This window comes from Hemitrygon akajei, chromosome 3 (genome assembly GCF_048418815.1).
Source record: "Hemitrygon akajei chromosome 3, sHemAka1.3, whole genome shotgun sequence".
Lineage (NCBI taxonomy): Eukaryota > Metazoa > Chordata > Chondrichthyes > Myliobatiformes > Dasyatidae > Hemitrygon > Hemitrygon akajei.
The window spans coordinates 16,067,841-16,088,947 of NC_133126.1; the positions used below are offsets into that span (position 1 = coordinate 16,067,841).

At 40.9% G+C, this 21,107-nt stretch overlaps 1 protein-coding gene across 10 annotated transcripts in view; it reads left to right on the forward strand.

Annotated features, from left to right (window-relative positions):
- arel1 (apoptosis resistant E3 ubiquitin protein ligase 1) overlaps window positions 1-21,107 on the forward strand; it is an 88,707-nt gene that overhangs the window by 24,408 nt on the left and 43,192 nt on the right. For all 10 annotated transcript variants that reach the window (XM_073039247.1, XM_073039253.1, XM_073039244.1 and 7 more), the window contains 7 exons: window positions 349-560; window positions 667-738; window positions 2,455-2,681; window positions 5,070-5,307; window positions 9,659-9,828; window positions 19,575-19,755; window positions 20,414-20,667. In XM_073039247.1, the coding sequence (XP_072895348.1) occupies window positions 557-560; window positions 667-738; window positions 2,455-2,681; window positions 5,070-5,307; window positions 9,659-9,828; window positions 19,575-19,755; window positions 20,414-20,667 (1,146 nt within the window). In that variant the 5' untranslated portion in view covers window positions 349-556. The remainder of the gene's footprint in view (window positions 1-348; window positions 561-666; window positions 739-2,454; window positions 2,682-5,069; window positions 5,308-9,658; window positions 9,829-19,574; window positions 19,756-20,413; window positions 20,668-21,107) is intronic.

The following is a 21,107-nucleotide window of genomic DNA, read 5'->3' on the forward strand; positions in this document are numbered from 1 at the left end:
TTCTGCACTTGCTTTTGACCAATTTTACAACAGTTTTGAGGTGAATATGCAAGTAGAAATAAATACAGTGACATTTAAGCACACCAAAATTAACTGCAATCCAAAACTGCAGCATGGTTAGACCACAGTTGGAGTGTTTTATCTAATCTTATCACCAGTCTTTAAGAGGCTGTGAAGTTACTAAATAGTTTTCATTCTAATAAATTAATTGGCTTTTGAGGTAGCTGTGTTGCACTTATCCTCTTTGTTCTCACTGGATGCTTTTAAATTGGTTTCATTTAAAAATAACTAGTTAGGCAGTTTATGCTTGACATTATATCAGCTTTCCAATTCCTTGTCTTCATACAGGTTGAAGTCACTAGGGTACGGCAATCTAAATGATCTGGTCAAGTTTGGCAGCAAGTCACAAATAGCTCTCAGACTGGGACGACTTCTGTGGTGGTTACTACAAGTTTGGTAGGAAGGTCCTCCAGCTTTCAAGGGGACATCTAGAGTGGGAGCACAAGGTTAAGTTTGTTTACAACTTAGCCAGAGGTGCAGAACTGAAAAGTGGTCTATGGGTATGTGAAAATTTAGACATTTATTTAAAATATTCCTACCGTTACATCTTCTTTTTCCTCAGTTTAGGGGAGAATGTGTGTCCTTAATTTCAACTCTTTCCCACAGTGGGAGCAGTATTTTTTGCCTCTAGTGTCACACTTTGCACTGTAAGAAGAGACCTGATGATTGTCGTCATTGGTGAGTATACTTTGAATTCCTTTCATAGGTTTCTAAAAATGAGCAATTGAGCTCTTTGATACGATGTATACCTTTTAAAGAGGTTTGTCAATCAAAAGTCAAAGCAAATTTATTATCGAAGTACATATATGTCACCATATACAATCCTGAGATTCATTTTCTTGCAGGAATTTACAGGAAAATAAAGAAATACAATAGAATTTATGAAAACTAATCATAAACAAAGACTGACAAACACTTAATGTACAAAAGAGGCCTTTGAAAATCAAGCATGGTGATGAAAAATTTTATGTACATTCTTTGAAGCAAGTACCCTTCAATTCCCACCTTTTTAAAAAAAAGTTTCATGGCTTCTTTATTTGAGAGATGTTTTTTGAGGAAATTGACTTTGCTTGCCCTTAGCTCAAAAATCCATCCGCAGATCTGGCTGGCATAGAGCTGTCAGAGGACATCCTAGGCCAGAAATTCCATAAATGCCTATTAAAAGAAAGTTTTGAGTTGCTGTAATGTTGTTCATAAAAGTCATATAAAATGAGAGCATCATTTACAAAGGATGACAGAATGGCGTTGTCAGGCTTCCCTTTGTAACACTGCTCTGAAGCTGACAATGCTGCAGTATTGAAGTGTTACAAGTTCTTACAGCTGCTGGCAATCAGCCCAACAAATTTAGAACCTGAATCTGGCATCTGACAGGACATACTACAATGCAAGCAACATTTCCAACTACTGGAGAATATGCTTTGAAATGAATGGATGCTGTAATGATGGGAGGGGCAGAAAACTGTGTGCTCAGGTAATAAAGGGGACCCAAGTAAGTTGCATGCAGGGTAGGAAAATGAAGGGTGATCTGTGAGGAGAAATGCTGCAAAAATGCAGACTGTATTTTGAGAATCACTTTGGGAATGTATCTTTGTGCCCACTCCTGTTCCAGCAGGCTGAAGTCAAAGTAAACATCTTCTCTCTTTAAGAGTGGATGTCTATCCCAATGTAGCACTGTGCAGCAGACTTTGAAATGTGGCAGAGTTTAGCAGCAGACTGAAATGTTCCTGGAGCTAGGAAGCTGAAAATGATTGACCTCAGTAGGCAAGGCATTTGAGGCAACCTAAAAACAAACACAAAAGAGTGAATGTTAAAAAATTATAAACAGAAAATGCTGGAGAAATTCAGCAATTCAGAGGGATTAGCTCTGCTTCTCACTCCACAGTTGCTGTTTGACCTGCTGAGTGTTTTCACTATTTTCTAACTTAGTTGCAGTCAAAGCAAATGAGAAGGGCTGTATTTGAGCTCCTAAGAGATCACAAGTCTGAGGCCCAAGAATGCAAGATGAATCTCATCCCTTTAAATAGCATGATTTCATGGGAAAAGAGATTAATTTAAAAAAAACTGTGATTTTGCAAGTAAGAATTGGTGATTTTGGATTGGTGAAGTTAGCAGTTTCACTGCAGATGAATTTTACCTATCACACTGTTGATGTTGTTTGAGGGCAGTTTCCACATTCTCCCTAGAATTCCACGGGCTTCCTCCAAGTACTTTGGTTTCCCCTCACTTGCCAAAGATGTGCTCTTTGTGCCTTGAAAACATGGTTGGCAGGGGAATCTTGGGAAGTTGTTATGTATGTAAGTTACAGTGCAAGTAAGTAAGTGGAGTAGTGTGACTGATGAGAATGGTGTAAGACCTGGCATCAACTCAGTATACGATTTTTCTATCCTTGTACAGGTGGAATTGCAGTTTCCATCATAGCTTTCTTCTTTACTGTGAAGTTTATTTACGAGCTCGTGGCACGGGTAATTAATTTTCTTCAAAATGACAACAGAGGAAGGCAGGGGAACCGTACCATTTATGACTATGTCCGTGGGAACTACCTGGATCCAAGGTCATGCCTAGTCACCTGGGATTGGAAGGACCCTCAGGAAGTAGGGCGTATCTTGACCTTCAGAGTACATGTGCGTAAAAATGTTTTAAATCTCTTTACTTTCAAAAGAATTTGAAAAACTCAATTTATTGTATTGAGAGGTGTAATTAAAGCTGGCTGGAAGTAGGCAGTTTTACTATAAATGTGAATTTTGGGATTATAATGGAGAGCTGCTGTTGCATAAATATATCTAAGATCTTGTAAGCAAATGCCTGCCCATGTTTTGGTGTAAGATGTCTTAAATATAGATTATTTGTGAAGTGGGATCTATTGAAGATGTTTTTCATCAGTCTGAGGCACCTCTCAAAATGTTTCAAAGAATTTTGCATAATTAAACAGAAAGTTGCACAGCAAGATCCAACATAACAATAGTTGTTAATATACACATGAACTACTGGAAGGGGCAGGCTTGGCCTCATTATAACAATTTGCAAAAATTAATCCTTTTAAAGTGACAACATTTGCACACCACTTCTGGGTCAAATGTGAGCATTCACGTATGCCTTGTGTTTGAGCTGCTTTCTGGAATTACTGAAGTTGGTACAGTAGTATTCCCACTATCCTATCAGGTAGGAAGATAGACAAACTTTCAACATAGTGACAATGAAAGAATAGTGAGATATTTCTAAGCAAAATATTCTGCATGTCTTGGAGGGGAACTTTGAGACATTAGTCTTTTTAACTGGAACTTATATGATTCAGAGACTCTGGCAGCCAAATGCTATGAAAGGAGGGGACTTTTAATCTTTCACTTTGTGAATTACAGTGCATTTCAAAAGTATTCTCCCCCCCCCCCCCGAAAGTTCTCATGTTTTATTGTTTGACAGCCTTGAATCACAGTGGATTTAATTTACTTTTTTTGACACTGATCAACAGAAAAAGACTCTTTTGTGTCAAAGTGAAAACAAATCTCTACAAAGTGATCTAAATTGGTTACAAACATAAAACACAGAGTAATGGATTACATAAGTATTTACCCTCATCAACAATATTTGGTAGATGCACCTTTGGCAGCCATTACAGCCTTCTATCTGTGTGGATAGGCCTCCATCAGCTTTGCACATCTGGACACTGCAATTTTCCCCATTCTTCTCTTCAAAGCTGCTCAAGCTCTGTCAGATTGCATGGTATTGTGAGTGAACACCCCTTTTCAAGTCCAGCTACAACTTCTCAATTGGATTTACATGTGGACTCTGGCGACTCCAGGATAACTTTGTTGTTTTTAAGCCATTCCTGTGTAGCTTTGGCTTTATGCTTGGGGTCATTGTGTTGCTGAAAAACAAATCTCCCAAGTCGCAGTTCTCTTGAAGGTTGCATCAGGTTTTCCTCCAGGATTTTGCTGCATTTATTTTACCCTTTACCGTCACAAGCCTTCCAGGGCCTGCTGCAGTGAAGCACTCCACAGTATGATGCAGCCATGACCATGCTTCACAGTAGGGATGGTGTGTTTTTGATGTGTGGTGTACAGCATCATAGCATCAGAGTAGACAGAGACAATCTACTTTTCGTTGTTGAGAACCCCTATCTAAAGCATGTAGACTTTGGTGGGAATTGGAGTATGGACTGGATCAATTATTTGTATTTTAACAAAAATTCACAGCCTGGGCTCAATGAAACACCCACTTGCATAATTAAATACGACAATTTTGCAGATATAAAAGAATTGGAATGCTCCCTGCTTCTCAATCTCTCTCACTGTGCCTCGTGGCAAATACTCTCAACATTTAGGCCTTTTTGTTGCCTTGCAAACCCCAGAAAAGAAGATGCCCACATGCATTTTCACTCTTATTTCTCTCACATGGAACAGTTCAGTTTTGTTCATTGCATTCTCATGGTGTAAAATTTATAGTGGAACCCTAGAATTTATGAAGGACTATACATAAACAGCCAATTTTGTTAATGTATAATTTTTAATAAACTCTATTGCATTTTTTCTCCCATATAAGTTATATAGAGGAAACCAAACTGTGCAAATAAATATTAAAATGAGAATGAGAGTCCTTGAATGTGAGTCTGTAGGTCGTAGTATCAATGCAGAGCAGTGGGCAGTGAAGTTATTCCACTGGTTCAGGAGCTTGATGGTTGTAGGATAATAACTGTTCCTGAAGCTGATAGATGCAATCTAAGGCTCCTGTACCTCCTGTCTGAGAGTAATAGCAAGAAGAGGGTATCGCCTGGGTGGTGGAGTCTTTGATGCATATTTTTTTAAAATTAAAACGTTCACCAAGCAGACTAATTTGGACTGTATAAGAGTATTTTAAACTTTTTAATGACTTATTAAATTTATTTGAATGTAGCAAATATTACTTACAGTTTTGCTTTATACTACTTTTAGCCACCCAGCATGTATGCAATCATAGGGAGTATTAATACAATATTTCCCCAGTTAAAATATTATTTTTCTTATTTTCATATATAGTTGTTCTACAAGAATGGGCAGCCATTCCCGGCACAACGGCCAGTGGGTTTACGGATTCAGATCTCGCACATGGAACTTGGGTTAGATGTCCCTGTTACACAGGAAGTCCTTCAGGCACAGAACAATAATGTGGTGAAGGTGAGCTTCACTGTGAGGAAAGCAGGAAGGTATGAAGTCATTGTCAAACTTGGAGGACTGAATGTTGCCTACAGCCCATACTACAAAACATTTCAACCTGGTAGGTGTAAATGTCTGTATGTTTTAACCAGGAACCTGACTTCAGCTTTGTCTCTCTGTTGTGTGCAGTTAACTTCCTGTTGTGTGCAATTCTGGTCACCTAAGTATAGAAAGGATATCAGTAAGATTGAAAGAGTGCAGAGAAGATTTGCTAGGATGTTGCCGGGTCTTCAGGAGTTGAGTTACAAGGAAAGATTGAACAGGTTAGGACTTTATTCCTTGGAGCGTAGAAGAATGAGGGGAGATTTGATAGAGGTTTACAAAATTATGAGGGCTATAGACGGAGTAAATGTGAGTAGGCTTTTTCCACTTAGATTAGGAGAGATAAATACGAGAGGACATGGCTTTAGGGTGAAAGGGGAAAGGTTTAGGGGGAACATTAGGGGGAATTTCTTCACTCAGAGAGTGGTGGGAGCAAGGAACGAGCTGCCATCTGACGTGGCAAATGTAGGCTCACTGTTAAGTTTTAAGAATTAATTGGATAGATACATGGATGGGAGAAGTCTAGAGGGTTATGGACTGGGTGCAGGTCAATGGAATTAGTGGAATAAAGTTTCAGCACAGACTAGAAGGGCCGAATGGTTAGTTCTATGGTTAGTTTCACTTTACCAGGCAGCAGTGATGACCAAGAACTTCACTTCAGGACTCCAAAAAAAAAACAACAAAATACATCTGTTACTGAAAATGGTGGAAATATTCAGGAGCTCAGACAGCATTTGTGGAAAAAGAAGTTGTGTTAATATGTCAAGTTGATCCCTATTGTTCCAATTGAAGGTCACTCACCAACCTAAATGTTAAATGTATCTCTTGCACATTTATTGCCCGAATATTTCAACCATTTTGTCTTTTTGCGCTACATAAACAGTAGGTAGGAATTTATCCAACAATGGCGCTAATAAATACTTATCCACTCATTTTCTCTATTTATTTGAGAAGGGATGGGCGGAATGAGGAGAGTTTGACCTTTGTTTTAGCCTTCTCTGAAGCAAGTTTAATTGCATAATTAGTGGAGGGAGTGACCAAATTACCTAATGTTTTTTCTCAGAGTATTAGAATGCTATGTCCAGTCTGGTCAGAAGAAAACAACTAGCATTGAAGGGGATGTGTTGCCAATCTATTAATTTTTTTTCATTTCTCTCATTTTCTTTCTGATTTTTTCTAGTAATTGATTTGGGAGTTAATATTATAATGTATTTTTATCTAGCTGTTCACTATAACAATGCTCCCACTCTCTTAACTTAATTAACTGCAGAAATTGCCCTAAAGTTAGATCTCATTTTAGAAGTTAGTAACTGATAAACCGGTCTGAGTACACACATTTCTGAAATACCTAAAGTTATTAGAATAGGCCTGTTTTCTACTTTGACAATCAGTAACAAGGCAGAAGAAATGACTTATTGCAAAGTTCTAATAAAACTATGATCCTTAAAACAAGATGTTACTTTTCTATGATCTGTAGTTTCATATTGAAATGAGCATGTATAATTGTAATGAAGTAGTTAATTTGCAAATGTTGCTCATGATTTGACTAAAATTGAATAGAGCTCAAAGGAGGGAAAATAATTGAACAAGATACTGGTTGACTGAAGTTGAAATATGGTGTGAATAATGGTGAGAAACATTGAAGAGTTTTGGTATGTTTGAAGCTCAGTGCACAGTATGAATCAAGAAAGCCAATTAAATGATGAATTATTTAAACAAATTAATGGATCATATGCCAGAGGAGTCAACTGCCAAATGGCATAATTTTTATAGAACATAGAATAGTACAGCACAATACAGTATAATGTTGTGCCGACCCTTAAACCCCTCCTCCCATATAACCTCCCCACCTTAAATTCCTCCATATACCTGTCTAATAGTCTCTTAAATTTCACTGGTCTATCTGCCTCCACCACTGACTCAGGCAGGCAGTGCATTTCATGCACCAACCGCTCTCTGAGTAAAAAACCTCCCTCTAATATCCCCCTTGAACTTCCCAACCCTTATCTTAAAGTCATGTCCTCTTGTATTGAGCAGTGGTGCCCTGGGGAAGAGGTGCTGGCTGTCCCCTCTATCTATTCCTCTTGTATACCTCTATCATGTCTCCACTCATCCTCCTTCTCTCCAAAGAGTAAAGCCCGAGCTCCCTTAATCTCTGATCATAATGCATACTCTCTAAACCAGGCAGCATCCTGATAAATCTCCTCTGTCACTGCAGTGCTCAGTCGGAACAGATGGGAAAGCTCATGTACTGAGGCTATATGGGTCGAACTGAGGAATAAGAAAGATATGACCGCATTAATAGGATTATATTATTGACCTCCCAACAGTCCATGGGATTTAAGGAGCAAATTTGTAGAGAGAACGCAGATGGTTGCAAAAAACATCATGTTGTGATAGAAGGTGAATTTAATTTTCCACATATTAACTGAGGCTCCCATACTTTAAAACGGGCTATGTAGGAAAGAGTTTGTCAAATGTGCTCAGGAAAGTTTCCTTGATCAGTATACATGTTTCTCCCATACCAAATGGAGAAAGTAAGATACTGAATTTCCTATTGGAGAATGAGACAGAACAGGTGACAGACGTTTGTATGTTGGGGAACACTATGCATCAAGTGTGGATTGTGACAAATTGTTTTCTAACAAAGATTATTTGGTGAGTGGGAGTATAGAGTTTTTGTATGTACCTGTCAGAGTAAAAGACAAGGATAACAGGTTTAGGAATCCTTGGTTTTTGTGATATATTGAGGGGAAAAAAAAGGAGGCGCATAGCAGGAATAGTTGTGTATATAGGTGTGTGTGTGTGTTTGTTTGTATTATATGTGTATGTATATATGTGTGTGTGTATGTATGTATATATATAAAAATAAAAAGTGTGTGTATGTATATATGTGTATATACATATACACAAGTATTTGGATAGACAAGAACTGATTAGGGATTGTCAGCATAGCATTGTGTGTGGTAGGTCATGTCTAAGCAAACTTACAGTTTTTCAAGGAAGTTGCCAGTTAAAGGCAAGGCAGTGGATGTTGTAAACGTAAACTTTAGCAAAGCCTTTGACGAAGGTCCTGAATGGGAGGTTGGTAAAGCAGGTTCAATCACTTGGCATTCAAGATGAGGTAGTAAATTAGATTAGACATTGGCTGTGTGGATAAAGCCAGAGAGTGGTGGTAGATGGTTGCTTCTCTGACTGGGCTTGTGACTAGTGCTGTGCCACGGTGATTTGTGCTGGGCGTGTTGTTTGTCATCAAAGTCAATGATCTAGGTGATAATATGGTAAAGTGATCAGCAGATTAAGCGGAATAAGGCTTGCAGCATGATCTGGACCAGTGGGTTAAATAGACTGAAAAATGGCAGATGGAATTTAATGCTGATAAGTGTGAGGTGTTGCACTTTGGAAGGACCAACTATGGTAGGTTTTACGTGGTGAGGGGTAGGGCGCTGAGAAGTGTGATACAACAATGGAATCTGGGAATACAATCCATAGTTCACATGAGGATAGAGCCATAAAGAAACCTGATGGTACATTGGCCTTCATAAATCAAAGTATTAAGTACAGGAGTTGGGATGTTATGTTGAAATTGAATAAGATGTTGGTGAGGCCTGAGAGAGTAGAGAAAATTTACTAGGATGTTGTTGGGACTTGAGGACCCAAGTTAAAGGGAAAGGTTGAATAGGTTAGCATTCTATCCCCTTTAATATTTTAAGAGAATTTAGATAGGTACATGAATTGGAGAACTATGATCTGATTGGGCTAGGCATATGAATGGTTATAAATAGCCAGATGGGCCAAAGGGCTTTTTTCTATGCTGGTGTTCTATCTAGGTTGTGAAGAAGGCTAACAAAACTTGTGCTTTTTATCCTAGAAGGGAGGTTTCAAAATTAATTTTTGTAGAGTTTAATATGTCTTTAAGGAAATGTAAAAGGTTAACTGGAAAATTATTTAACATGCAAGTCAAATACATAAACCAAAATTGCAAATGTCATGTTCTAATAAAATAGATCTCTGATAAGACGAGCAGCAATCTCAGAATTATTTAAGAAAAGTTTAGATGTAAAATTAGGAACTTGAGGGCCTATCTGGATGGATGAATTAAGAAACCTGGAATACTCATCCTTAGAAATTAGCTGTAGACTGAAAATCTAGGAATTGTAGACAGTGAATGTGGAATAACTATTCCAGTACCATAGGAAAGTATTTTAGTTAATGCAGTATGATTGCAACAATATAGCATGCACTTTATTTTGTACCTGGCCTGATCTGTATTTGAAGTCAGTTTGTTGCTGGGAAATTTTAATTCCCTTGGTAGTCAAAATAGCCTCCTACCTTTTGCACCTGAAATCTTCTTTATCCTTCATTTATAGGAATAGTGTTTCCAGCAAAAACAAAAATCCTTTACCACTTCTCCACTCTGGTTCTAACAAATGGACAAGAACACACATTGCAGATTGCCCCTCGTGATGAGTATGATAATCCAACAAGCAATGCACTGGCCATTGATGACCAGGATAATTATAAAGTGCAAATAAAAGAGGTGAGTGATTAGAATATAAGGAATGTCTAGAATAGGCCATTACTTTGTTGTAAAGAAACCAAATCCAGTGATTTCAATTCACAAGTCACCTCAAGCTAACTATTTAAATAATGCAAGTTGCTGTAACATTCCTTGGCTGCCGTGTACAGAAGGGTTGTTAAATTTCATCAATTGAGTCAAAATTCCAGATAAGGTGAGCCAATTAGTGTCACCGACACAGGTAGCACACCAAACAGTATCTTTCAGTGATTTCTGATTGGAAAATGCTGATTGAGAGAGAATACTTGTATTCATAAAAATTGAAAGAACACAGCAGTTCATTTATTTCAGGGTAATCATGAAAGCCAAAAATGAATGTCAGATTAATTCCACTTCCCAATCATAGGTGCTTTCAGTGATCACCTTTGTACCTTTTTAGGTATGGGTTCTCTCCACCACCACCCTTTTCAGGTTTCAGAGTCTCAACACTCATTACGTGAAAACATATTTTCTTAACTCCCAATCATGTTAAATCTACACACCCTCATTATTGTTTTATCTGTATAGGAATTATTAATCCAACGTAACAATTATACCAATGCCAAATAGCAAGTTAGACCTCCAGGTTGTTAGGATATAACTAACTGTTAAACATTGGATGTATTTGAGACCAGCCAGCCCTTGGAAAATAGCAAACAAGGTCGATTGTTTGCCGGTTATATAGGACATAGAAATCTACAGCACATTACAGGCCCTTTGGCCCACAATATTGTGCCGACCATGTGACCTACTCTAGAAATTGCCTAGAATTACCCTACTGCATAGCCCTCCATTTTTCTAAGCTCCATGTACTGATAGAAACATAGAAAACCTAGAGCACAATACAGGCCATTCAGCCCACAAAGTTGCGCCGAACATGTCCCTACCTTAGAAATTACTAGGCTTATCTATAGCCCTCTACTTTACTAAGCTCCATGTACCTATCTAAAATCCTCTTAAAAGACCCTATCGTATCCATCTCCACCACTGTTACTGGCAGCCCATTTCACGCACTCACCCCTCTCTGAGTAAATAAACTTACCCTTCACATCTCCTCTATACTTACTCCCCAGCACCTTAAACCTGTGTCCTTTTGTGGCAACCGTTTCAGCCCTGGGAAGAAGCCTCTGACTATCCACACGATCAATACCTGTCATCATCTTGTACACCTCCTCTATCAGGTCACCTCTCATCCTCCGTCACTCCAAGGAGAAAAGGCCGAGTTCACTCAACCTATTCTCATAAAGGCATGCTCCTCAATCTAGGCAACATCCTTGTAAATCTCCTCTGCACCCTTTCCATGATTTCCCCATCCTTCCTGTAGTGAGGCAACCAGAACTGAGCACAGTACTCCAAGTGGAGTCTGACCAGGTTCCTATATAGCTGCAGCATTACCTCTCGACTCCTGAATTCAATTCCACGATTGATGGCCAATACACCATACGCCTTCTTAACCACAGAGTCAACCTGCGCAGTTGCTTTGAGCGTCCTGTGGACTCAGACCCCAAGATCTTTCTGATCCTCCACACTGCCAAGAGTCTTACCATTAATACTATATTCTGCCATTGTATTTGACCTACCAAAATGAACCACCTCACACTTATCTGGGGTGAACTCCATCTGCCACTTCTCAGCCCAGTTTTGCATCCTATCAATGTCCCGCTGTAACCTCCGACAGCCCTCCACACTAGCCACGACACCTTCAACCTTTCTGTCATCAGCAAACTTACTAACCATCCCTCCTCTTCCTCATCCAGTTCATTTATATAAATCACGAAGAGTGAGGGTCTCAGAACAGATACCTGAGGCACACCACTGGTGACCAACCTCCATGCAGAATATGACCCACCTACAACCACTCTTTGCCTTCTGTGGGCAAGCCAGTTCTGGATCCACAAAGCAACATCCCCTTGGATCTCATGCCTCCTTACTTTCTCAGTAAGCCTTGCATGGGGTATTATTAAATGCATTGCTGAAATCCATATACACTACATCCACTGCTCTTCCTTCATCAAAGTGTTCAGTTATGTCCTCAAAAAATTCAATCAAGCTCATAAGGCACGACCTGCCCTTTACAAAGCTATGCTGATTACTCCTAATCATATTATACCTCTCCAAATGTTCATAAATCCTGCCTCTCAGGATCTTCTCCATCAACTTTACCAACCACTGAGGTAAGACTCACTGGTCTATAATTTCGTGGGCTATCTCTACTCCCTTTCTTGAATAAAGGAACAACATCCGCAACCCTCCAATCCTAGAACCTCTCCAGTCCCCATTGATGATGCAAAGATCATTGCCAGAGGCTCAGCAATCTCCTCCCTCACCTCCCACAGTAGCCTGGGGTACACTTCATCCAGTCCCGGCGACTTATCCAACTTGATGCTTTCCAAAAGCTCCAGTACTTCCTCTTTCTTAATATCTACATGCTTAAGCTTATCAGTCTGCTGCAAGTCATCACTACGATCTCCTTTTCTATAGTGAATACTGAAGTAAAGTATTCATTAAGTACCTCTGCTATTTCTTCCGAATCCATACACACTTTCCCACTGTCACACTTGATATGTCCTATTCTTTCACGTGTTATCTTCTTGCTCTTCACATACTTGTAGAATGCCTTGAGGTTTTCCTTAATTCTGCCCACCAAGACCTTCTCATGGCCTCTTCTGGCTCTCCTAATTTCCTTCTTAAGCTCCTTCCTAGTAGCCTTATAATCTTCTAGATCTCTAACATTACCTAGCTCTCTGAACCTTCTGTAAGCTTTTCTTTTCTTCTTGACTTATTTACTTATTTCTTGATTTATTACAGCCTTTGTACACCACGGTTCCTGTACCCTACCATAACTTCCCTGTCTCATTGGAATGTACCCATACAGAGCTCTACACAAATATCCCCTGAATATTTGCCACATTTCTTCCGTACTTTTCCCTGAGAACATCTGTTTCCAATTTAAGACGCCAATATCCTGCCTGATAGCCTCATAATTCCCCTTACTCCAAGCTTTTCTAACTTGTCTGTTCCTATCTCTCTCCTGTGCTATTGTAAAGGAGATAGAATTGTGATCATTATCCCCAAACTGCTCTCCCACTGAGAGATCTGACACCTGACCAGGTTCATTTCCCAATATCAAATCAATTACAGTATCTCCTCTTGTAGGCTTATCAACACATTGTGTCAAGAAACCTTCCTGAACACACCTAACAAACTCCACCCCATCTAAACCCCTCGGTCTAGGGAGATGCCAGTCTATATTTGGGAAATTAAAATATCCCATCACGACAACTGTTATTATTACACCTTTCCAGGATCTATTTCCCTATCTGCTCCTCGCTATCCCTGTTACTATTAGGCGGCCTATTAAAAAAATACCCAGTAAAGTTATTGACCCCTTCCGGTTCCTAACCTCCTCCCCCAGAGACTCTGTAGACAATCCCTCCATGGCGTCCACCTTTTCTGCAACCGTGACACTATCTCTGATCAACAGTGCCACACCCCCACCTCTTTTGCCTCCCACCCTGTCCTTTCTGAAACATCTAAAACATCTAAAACCCAGCACTTGAAGTAACTGTTACGAACCCCGTAACTGGGTGACTTACCAGCAAAGATAGAGACGTCCGTGGAAGTCTGATGATACTATTTTTAACAGTATTTATTAGTAAAAATACACAAAAATAATATCAATGCAAATATGCAGATAATATACTTCATCAATACTAAACCTAAAAGTGCGGGTATAATAATAATCAATAAGAAATAAGCTCTATCGTTGTCTAGGGGATAATGTATTGTCCGATGGAAATATAAAATTCACTGCAGTTCCACAAGCTGCAGTCTTTTTGGTTGTCACGGTGTTGCAATTGTTGAAGAGAGAGAGAGAAAGAGAATGGGAACATTTACCGCTACGGGTTTTTTGCCAACCTTCCTTTATGATTTTGATCCGTCAGGTGTCTCGTTGTTGTGGCCGTTCAATTGTGACCTCTCCTTTAGCTAAACCGTTATTCCGTGGTGAGCCTGCCACCCAGGCAAGGGAGGACGCACATGAGCCCCCACCGGCTTTCACTATAAAACGCTGTCACGGGATTTCTAGCGTTTCTCTTGGTGCGTCTAAAGGGGTGTTCCCCAGACCCCTCTTTTATCCTCACTCACGGGGTCTCAGATGTCAGTCAGGTTGGGATGATGCAATCCCTCAACCAGACCACTCTGGTTGTCCCCTGAGGGGTTTCAATGAATAGTACAGTACTCAATACACAATTCCTTCTCCAAGAGACAATAGCAGTAGTCAGTGGTTCCGTTCCGCTTATGTCAGGAGACATTCCAAACCTTGTGTATTCTGTCTCTCTCTCTCTCATGATGTGTATCTCTCTCATTTTCCTGGGTCTCAGACCCGAAATAATAGCGATCTTGCGATTCTCAAAAAGGACGGGGCGGCTTTGTACCCTTCGGCCCCTCAGAGTTGCTCCACCTTCGTAACATAACCAATCCTGTCCCTGAGCCATCCAAGTCTCTGTAATGGCCACCATATCATATCTCCAAGTACTGATCCATGCTCTAAGCTCATCCGCTTTGTTCACAAGACTCCTTGCATTAAAATAGACACATCTCAAGCCTTCGGTCTGAGCACGTCCCTTCTCTATCACCTGTCTATCCTCCCTCTCGCACTATCCACAAGCTTTCTCTATTTGTGAGCTAACCCGTCTCTTCATATCGGTTCCCACCCCCCAACAATTCTAGTTTAAACTCTCCCCAGTAGCCTTAGCAAACCTCCCCACCAGGATATTGATCCCCCTGGGATTCAAGTGTCACCCGTCCTTTTTGTACAGGTCACACCTGCCCCAAAAGAGGTCCCAATGATCCAGAAATCTGAATCCCTGCCCTCTGCTCCAATCCCTCAGCCACGCATTTATCCACCTCATCCTCTTCCTATTCTCACTGTCGCGTGGCACGGGCAGTAATCCCAAGATTACTACCTTTGCGGTCCTGCTTCTCAACTTCCTTCCTAACTCCCTGTAGTGTTTTTTCAGGACCTGTTCCCTTTTCTTACCTATGTCATTGGTACCAGTATGTACCACGACCTCTGGCTGTTCTCCCTCCCACCGCAGGATATCTTGGACATGATCTGAAACATCCCGGACCCTGGCACCTGGGGGCAAACTACCATCCGAGTTTATTTCCTGTGTCCACAGAATCTCCTGTCTGACCCCCTAACTATAGAGTCCTCTGTCACTACTACCTTCTTCTTCCCTCTCCTGACTGTGACCCACTTGTCTGTCTCCCATGGCCCTGGTGTGACCACCTGCCTATAACTCCTTTCTATCACCTCCTCGCTCTCCCTGACCAGGCGAAGGTCATCGAGCTGCATCTCTAGTTCCCTAACTCGGCCCCTCAGGAGCTGCAGCTCGACACACCTGGTGCAGATATGGCCGTCCAGGAGGCTGGGAGTCTCCAGGACCCCCACATCTGACACTGAGCACAGAAAACTGGCCTCACACACACATTTCCTACTTCGCCTCGTCTGGTTACCACCTAAGCCCGTTGAGCTCGTTAAGCACCTTTCGCACTCTTCTGCCTGACATCATGCGCCTGCGCAGTCTCGCCTCTCTTTAACCTGAGTAGTAAAAAAAACTCCTAAGATCTAAGAGTCTCTTAAAAAACCTTATGTATCCGCCTCCACCATTGTTGCTGGCGGTGCATTCCATGCACCCATCACTCTGTGTGGAAAAACTTACCCCTGACAACCCCTCTTTACCTACTTCTGAGCACCTTAAAACTGTTCCCCCTCGTGCTAGCTATTTCAGCCCTGGGAAAAAGCCTCTGACTATCCACATGATCAATGCCTCTCATCGTCTTATCAGGTCACCTCTCATCCTCCATCACTCCAAGGAGAAAAGGCCAAGTTCACTCAACCTATTCTCATAAGGCACACTCTCCAATCCAGGCAACATCCTTGTAAATCTCCTCTGCACCCTTTTTATAGTATCCACATCCCTCCTGTAGTGAGGTGACCAGAACTGAACACAATACTCTGTGGAGTCTAACCAAGGTCGTGTATAGCCGTCGTTGCTCTTGAACTCAGTCCTACAATTGATGAATGCCAGCACACCATACACCTTCTTAACAACACTGTCAACCTTTGTGTGTCCTATAGGCAAGGACCCTGAAATCTCTCTGATCCTCCACACTGCCAAGAGTCTTGACATTAATACTATATTCTGTCTTCAAATTTGACCTACCAGAATGAACCACTTCACACTTACCAAGGTTGAACTCCATCTGCCACTTCTCAGCCCAGTTCTGCATCCTATCAATGTCCTGCTGTAACTTCTGACAATCCTCCAGACTATCTTCAACACCCCCAGCCTTTGTGTCATCAGGAAACTTACTAACCACACTTCTACATCTTCATCCAGATCATATATAAAAAGCACAAAGAGGAGGGGTCCCAGTACAATTCCCTGTGGAACACCACTGGTTACTGACCTCCATGTAGAATACGAACTGGCTACAACCACCCTTTGCCTTCTGTGGGCAAGCCAATTCTGGATCCACAAAGCAAGGTCTCCTTGGATCCCCTGCCTCCTTACTTTCTGAATGAGCATCCTTATTAAATGCCTGACTGAAATCCATATACACTGCATCCACTGCTCTATCTTCATCAGTGTATTGTTACATCCTCAAAGAATTCATTTAGGCTCGTAAGGCACAACCTGCTATTGGCAAAGCCATGCTGACTATGTCTAATCAGATTATGTCTCTCCAAATGCTCATAAATCCTGCCTTTCAGGATCTTCTCCAACTTGTCCACCACTGAAGTAAGACTCACTGGTCTATGATTTCCTCGATTATCTCTATTCCCTTTCTTGAACAAGGCAACAACATTTGGAACAGTCCAATCCTCTGATACTTCTCCCAAACCTATTAATGATGCAAAGATCATTACCAGAGGCTCAGCAATCTCCTCCCTTGCTCCCCACAGTAACCTGGTGTATATCTCGTCTGGTCCCGGCGACTTACCTAACTTAATGCTTTTCAAATGCTCCAGCACATCCTCTTTCTTAATGTCTCTACAGTCAAGCATTTCAATTGTAGAATGCTTGGGGTTTTCCTTAATCCTGCTCCCAAAGGCCTTTCCATGTCCCCTTCTGGCTCTCCTAATTTCATTCATAAGCTCCTTCCTGGCAAGCTTGTAATTTTCTAGAATTCGATCATACCCATTTTCTAGAACCTTTCTTCTTAACTAGATTTAACACATCCTTTCTGCACCATGATTCCTTTACCCTACCACCCTCAATGGAGCATACCTATACAGAACACCATGCAAACATTCCCTGAACATTTGCCACATTTCTGCCATTCATTTCCTTGAGAAGGTCTGCTCCCAAGTTCCTCTCTAATAGCATCATATTTCCCCTACCCCAATTAAATGTTTTCCTAAATTGTCTGCTCCTGTCCCAGCACTATGGTAAAGGAGATGAGAATTATGATCACCACCTCCAAAATGCTCTCCCACCAAGAGATCTGACACCTGACCAGGTTCATTTCCCAATACCAGATCGAGTACAGCCTCTCCTCTCATTGGCTTACCTAATACTGCGTCAGGAAACCTTCCTGAACACACCTAACAAACTCCACCCCATTCAAACCTCTTGCTCTAAGGAGATGCCAGTCAATATTAGGAAAGTTTAAAATCTTCCATCACAGCAACCCTATTGTTAATGCACCATTCCAGAATCTGCCTCCCTATCTGCTTCTGTTACTATTGGGGGGGGTCTATATAAAAAAACCCAATCAACTTATTGCCCCCTTCATGTTTCTGACTTCCACCCACACTGACTCAGTGTACAATCTCTCCATGCCTTCCTCCTTTTCTGCAGCCTTGACATTACCCCTGATTCGCAATGCCAAACCCCCCCCCCCCCCACTTGTGCCTCTCTCCCTGTCCTTTTTTTTTTTGAAGCATCTAAAGCATGGCATGCTCAGCAGCCATTCCTGTTCCTGAGATATCCAAGTCTCTGTAATGGCCACAACATCATAGTACTACGTATTGATCCACACTCTTAAGTTTATCTGCTTTGTTTATGATTCTCTTTGCATTAAAATAGACACATCTCAAACCATCAGGCTGAGTGCATCTTTGCTCTAACATCTGCCTATCCTTCCTCACAAACTCCCTACAAGCTGTCTCTACTTGTGCTCTAACCTCCCCAGCCTCTGCTTCTTCACGTCAGTTCCCACCTTCCTACGCAAATCTAGCTTAAACCCTTCCCAAAAGCATTAGCAAACCTCCTCGCCAGGCTATTGGTCCCCCTTGGATTCAAGTGCAACACCTCATTTTTGTACAGGTCACACCTGCCCCAGTAGAGCTGCCAACAATCCAGAAATCTGAATCTCTGCCCCCTGTTCCAATCCTTCAGTCACACATTTATCCGTCACTCATTCTATTCCTTTACTCACTGTTACTTGCCACAGGCAGCACTCCCAAGATTACTACCCTTGAAGTCCTGCTTCTCAGCTTCCTTCCTAACTCCCTGTATTCTGCTTTCAGGGCCTCCTCCCTTTTTCTACCTAAGTCGTCGGTACCAATATGTACCACAACCTCTGGCTGCTCACTGTCCCATTTCAGGCTATTGTGGATGCGTTCAGAAACATCACAAACCCTGGCAAGAGGGAAGCAAACTACCATCCATGTTTTTTTTTGTCGCACCCACACAATCGCCTGTCTGACCCCCTAACTATAAAATCCCCTATTACTGCTGCCATCTTCTTCCATTTCCTATTCTTTTGAGCCACAGGGCCAGACTCAGTGTAGGACACATGGCCACTGTTGCTTTCCCCAGATAGGTTTCCCCCCACCCCAACCCCAAGAGCACTCAAAATGGAGTACATATTGTTAAAGGTGACAGCCACAGGGGTGCTCTCCACTACCTGACCCTCTCACTTCCCTCTCCTGACATTCACCCACTTTATCTGTCACCTGTGGCCCCGGTATGACTACCTGCCTGTAGCTCCTATTGATCACCTCCTCACTTTCCCTAATAAGCTGAAGGTCTTCAAGCTGCAGCTCCAGTTTCCTAACTTGGTCTCGAAGGAGCTGCAGCTCGACGCTCCTAGCACAGAAGTGGCCCTCAGGGAGGCTGTTCTTACATTCTTTCTTATGGATAATTTAGGAAAACCTGTCATGTTCCTGAAAACAATGCCAGTAAAAAAAGGCTTATGGAGAAATGTAGATGAGGGTGGTGCATGGGAGGGTGGATGACAAGGTTGTAAAGGACAAAGTCGTACTATTAACCAGAAATGTAAAGAAATGCAAGTACTTTTGTTCATGCGTGATCTTCTACTTTTGGAGGATGTATTTAATTTCCTTACCCAGTTACATCCCACTTGTATACTCTTTTTGATAATGGAGAGAAGATTAGATGTGAACTCAAGATTTCGCCAATGAACATTAGGAGGTAAATAGCCTCCATCAGAAGTAGCTTTGTTCCATATTTTCCTCTAGCCACTATAGGAAATTACTGCCTCCTCTCCACATTGCCCTATTGCAAAATAGTTAAAATCAGTCGTTTTGTTAAATGGAATAATGTGGATGTAAACTAGCATTGAATACCTTATTCTGCATGCTTTGCACATAGGCAGTAGTGGAACACATTTTAAAATGGTTTAACTAAGATTGTGCAAACATCCAATGAATAGTGCATCAGAACCTGATTAATGTCTCTTTTGTATTTCAGCTTGGTGCTCATGAAAATGAAGATTCTGATATTTTATTTAACAAAACCATTTCTTCAAATAAGACTACGTGCCTGGTTTTTCTTAACCTGACCTTGTGGAGAAGAGGTTGCTTTCGGGTATCTGTTATGTACTGGGATCAATTGATTGGTAATGGCGAGTTTGACATCATCATCCTTAGTGGTAAGTAGGGCATGAGGCCCATGTTATTACCTATGAAGTAGTTTCCATTTTAGAGTTCTTAGCAAACTATTGCTCATTTCCAATGATCTATCTTCAAGATTAAACTGCTTTCCAACCTTGTGATCACCAAGGAACTCAAATGCTGGAGGAGCTCTGCAGGTCAGGCAGTATCAATGGAAAAGACTAAGCAGTTGACATTTCTGGTTAAGACCCTTCATCAGAACTGTGTTCACCATTCCTATATCGGTGTTTGAAACCTTCGAATCACATTTTCATTCCTGCCATATTGCTGACTGGACCACTTATCAAAGTCACAAGTGACTGTGGTAAATCATCTTTCATCATCAGTCTATATTTGTTTAAAAGTTGCCATGGTTGACCACACAATTTTCCTCCAATGCCTTCTACTATACATTCTTCCCACCAACTTTAATTTAAAACTAAATTGCTTTTTTCTCATTCTTAATTTTGATAGAGGCTCTTCAACCTGAAATGTTAACTTTGTTTCTCTTTCTAAATGCTGTTTAACCTACTGTTCCAGCATTTTTTATTTTGATTTGGTTTACTGAATTGTGATGTGTATTGCTTTATCTGAGTAACAATGTTTCTGTGTGAAGAAAGTTACTTCTATTGATTACTTAACACTTTTTATTAACAGAAAATGAGAAGAATGTTGTAGAAAGGAATGTATCAACTCCAGGTAGCAGTGTTTATTTTGAGGCGTACTTGTATAGCACAACAAATTATGCTCATTCACAGTGGCAATTATCTCCAGTTGCACATGCCTCTGTGAGCCGACACCAGTCGACCACCGTGGATGAGGAAGATGATGATAAAGATGGGGATCAGGAAAATCAGACAACTGAAAAAGTGAAGAAACCCAAAAAGGTTTACTGTTACATATCATCAAAGGTAGGAAAAGACTGTGAAATGTGCCCTAAATTAGTGCTGTATCATGATTAAGAATGGTTGATGGTTCACCTTCAACGTAATAGTTTTATAGTTACTGTTTTGAAAATAAAACTTTTGTTATTCCAATTAGTGAACTGTCTTCCCAAAACTCAACATTCTGCATTTTGTGCAGTATTCTGATTTTAATACTAATATTATAACTAATTATTCTCTTAAACATAGTGCATTCAAACTTGCTAAACAAAGGGGTTAATAAGTTTCTTATAAGTGCGAAGAATTGTGCTTTTCTCCCCAACAGGATCAAAGTTCAAAGTAATTTATTATCAAAGTTACACGTTCATCGCCACATTCCAAGTTGTTTTCTGTATCTCAGAGATCTTTTTAATGTTGGCTTATATCTCTAATGCAAGACTAAACATTAAAACATTTATACTTCATTA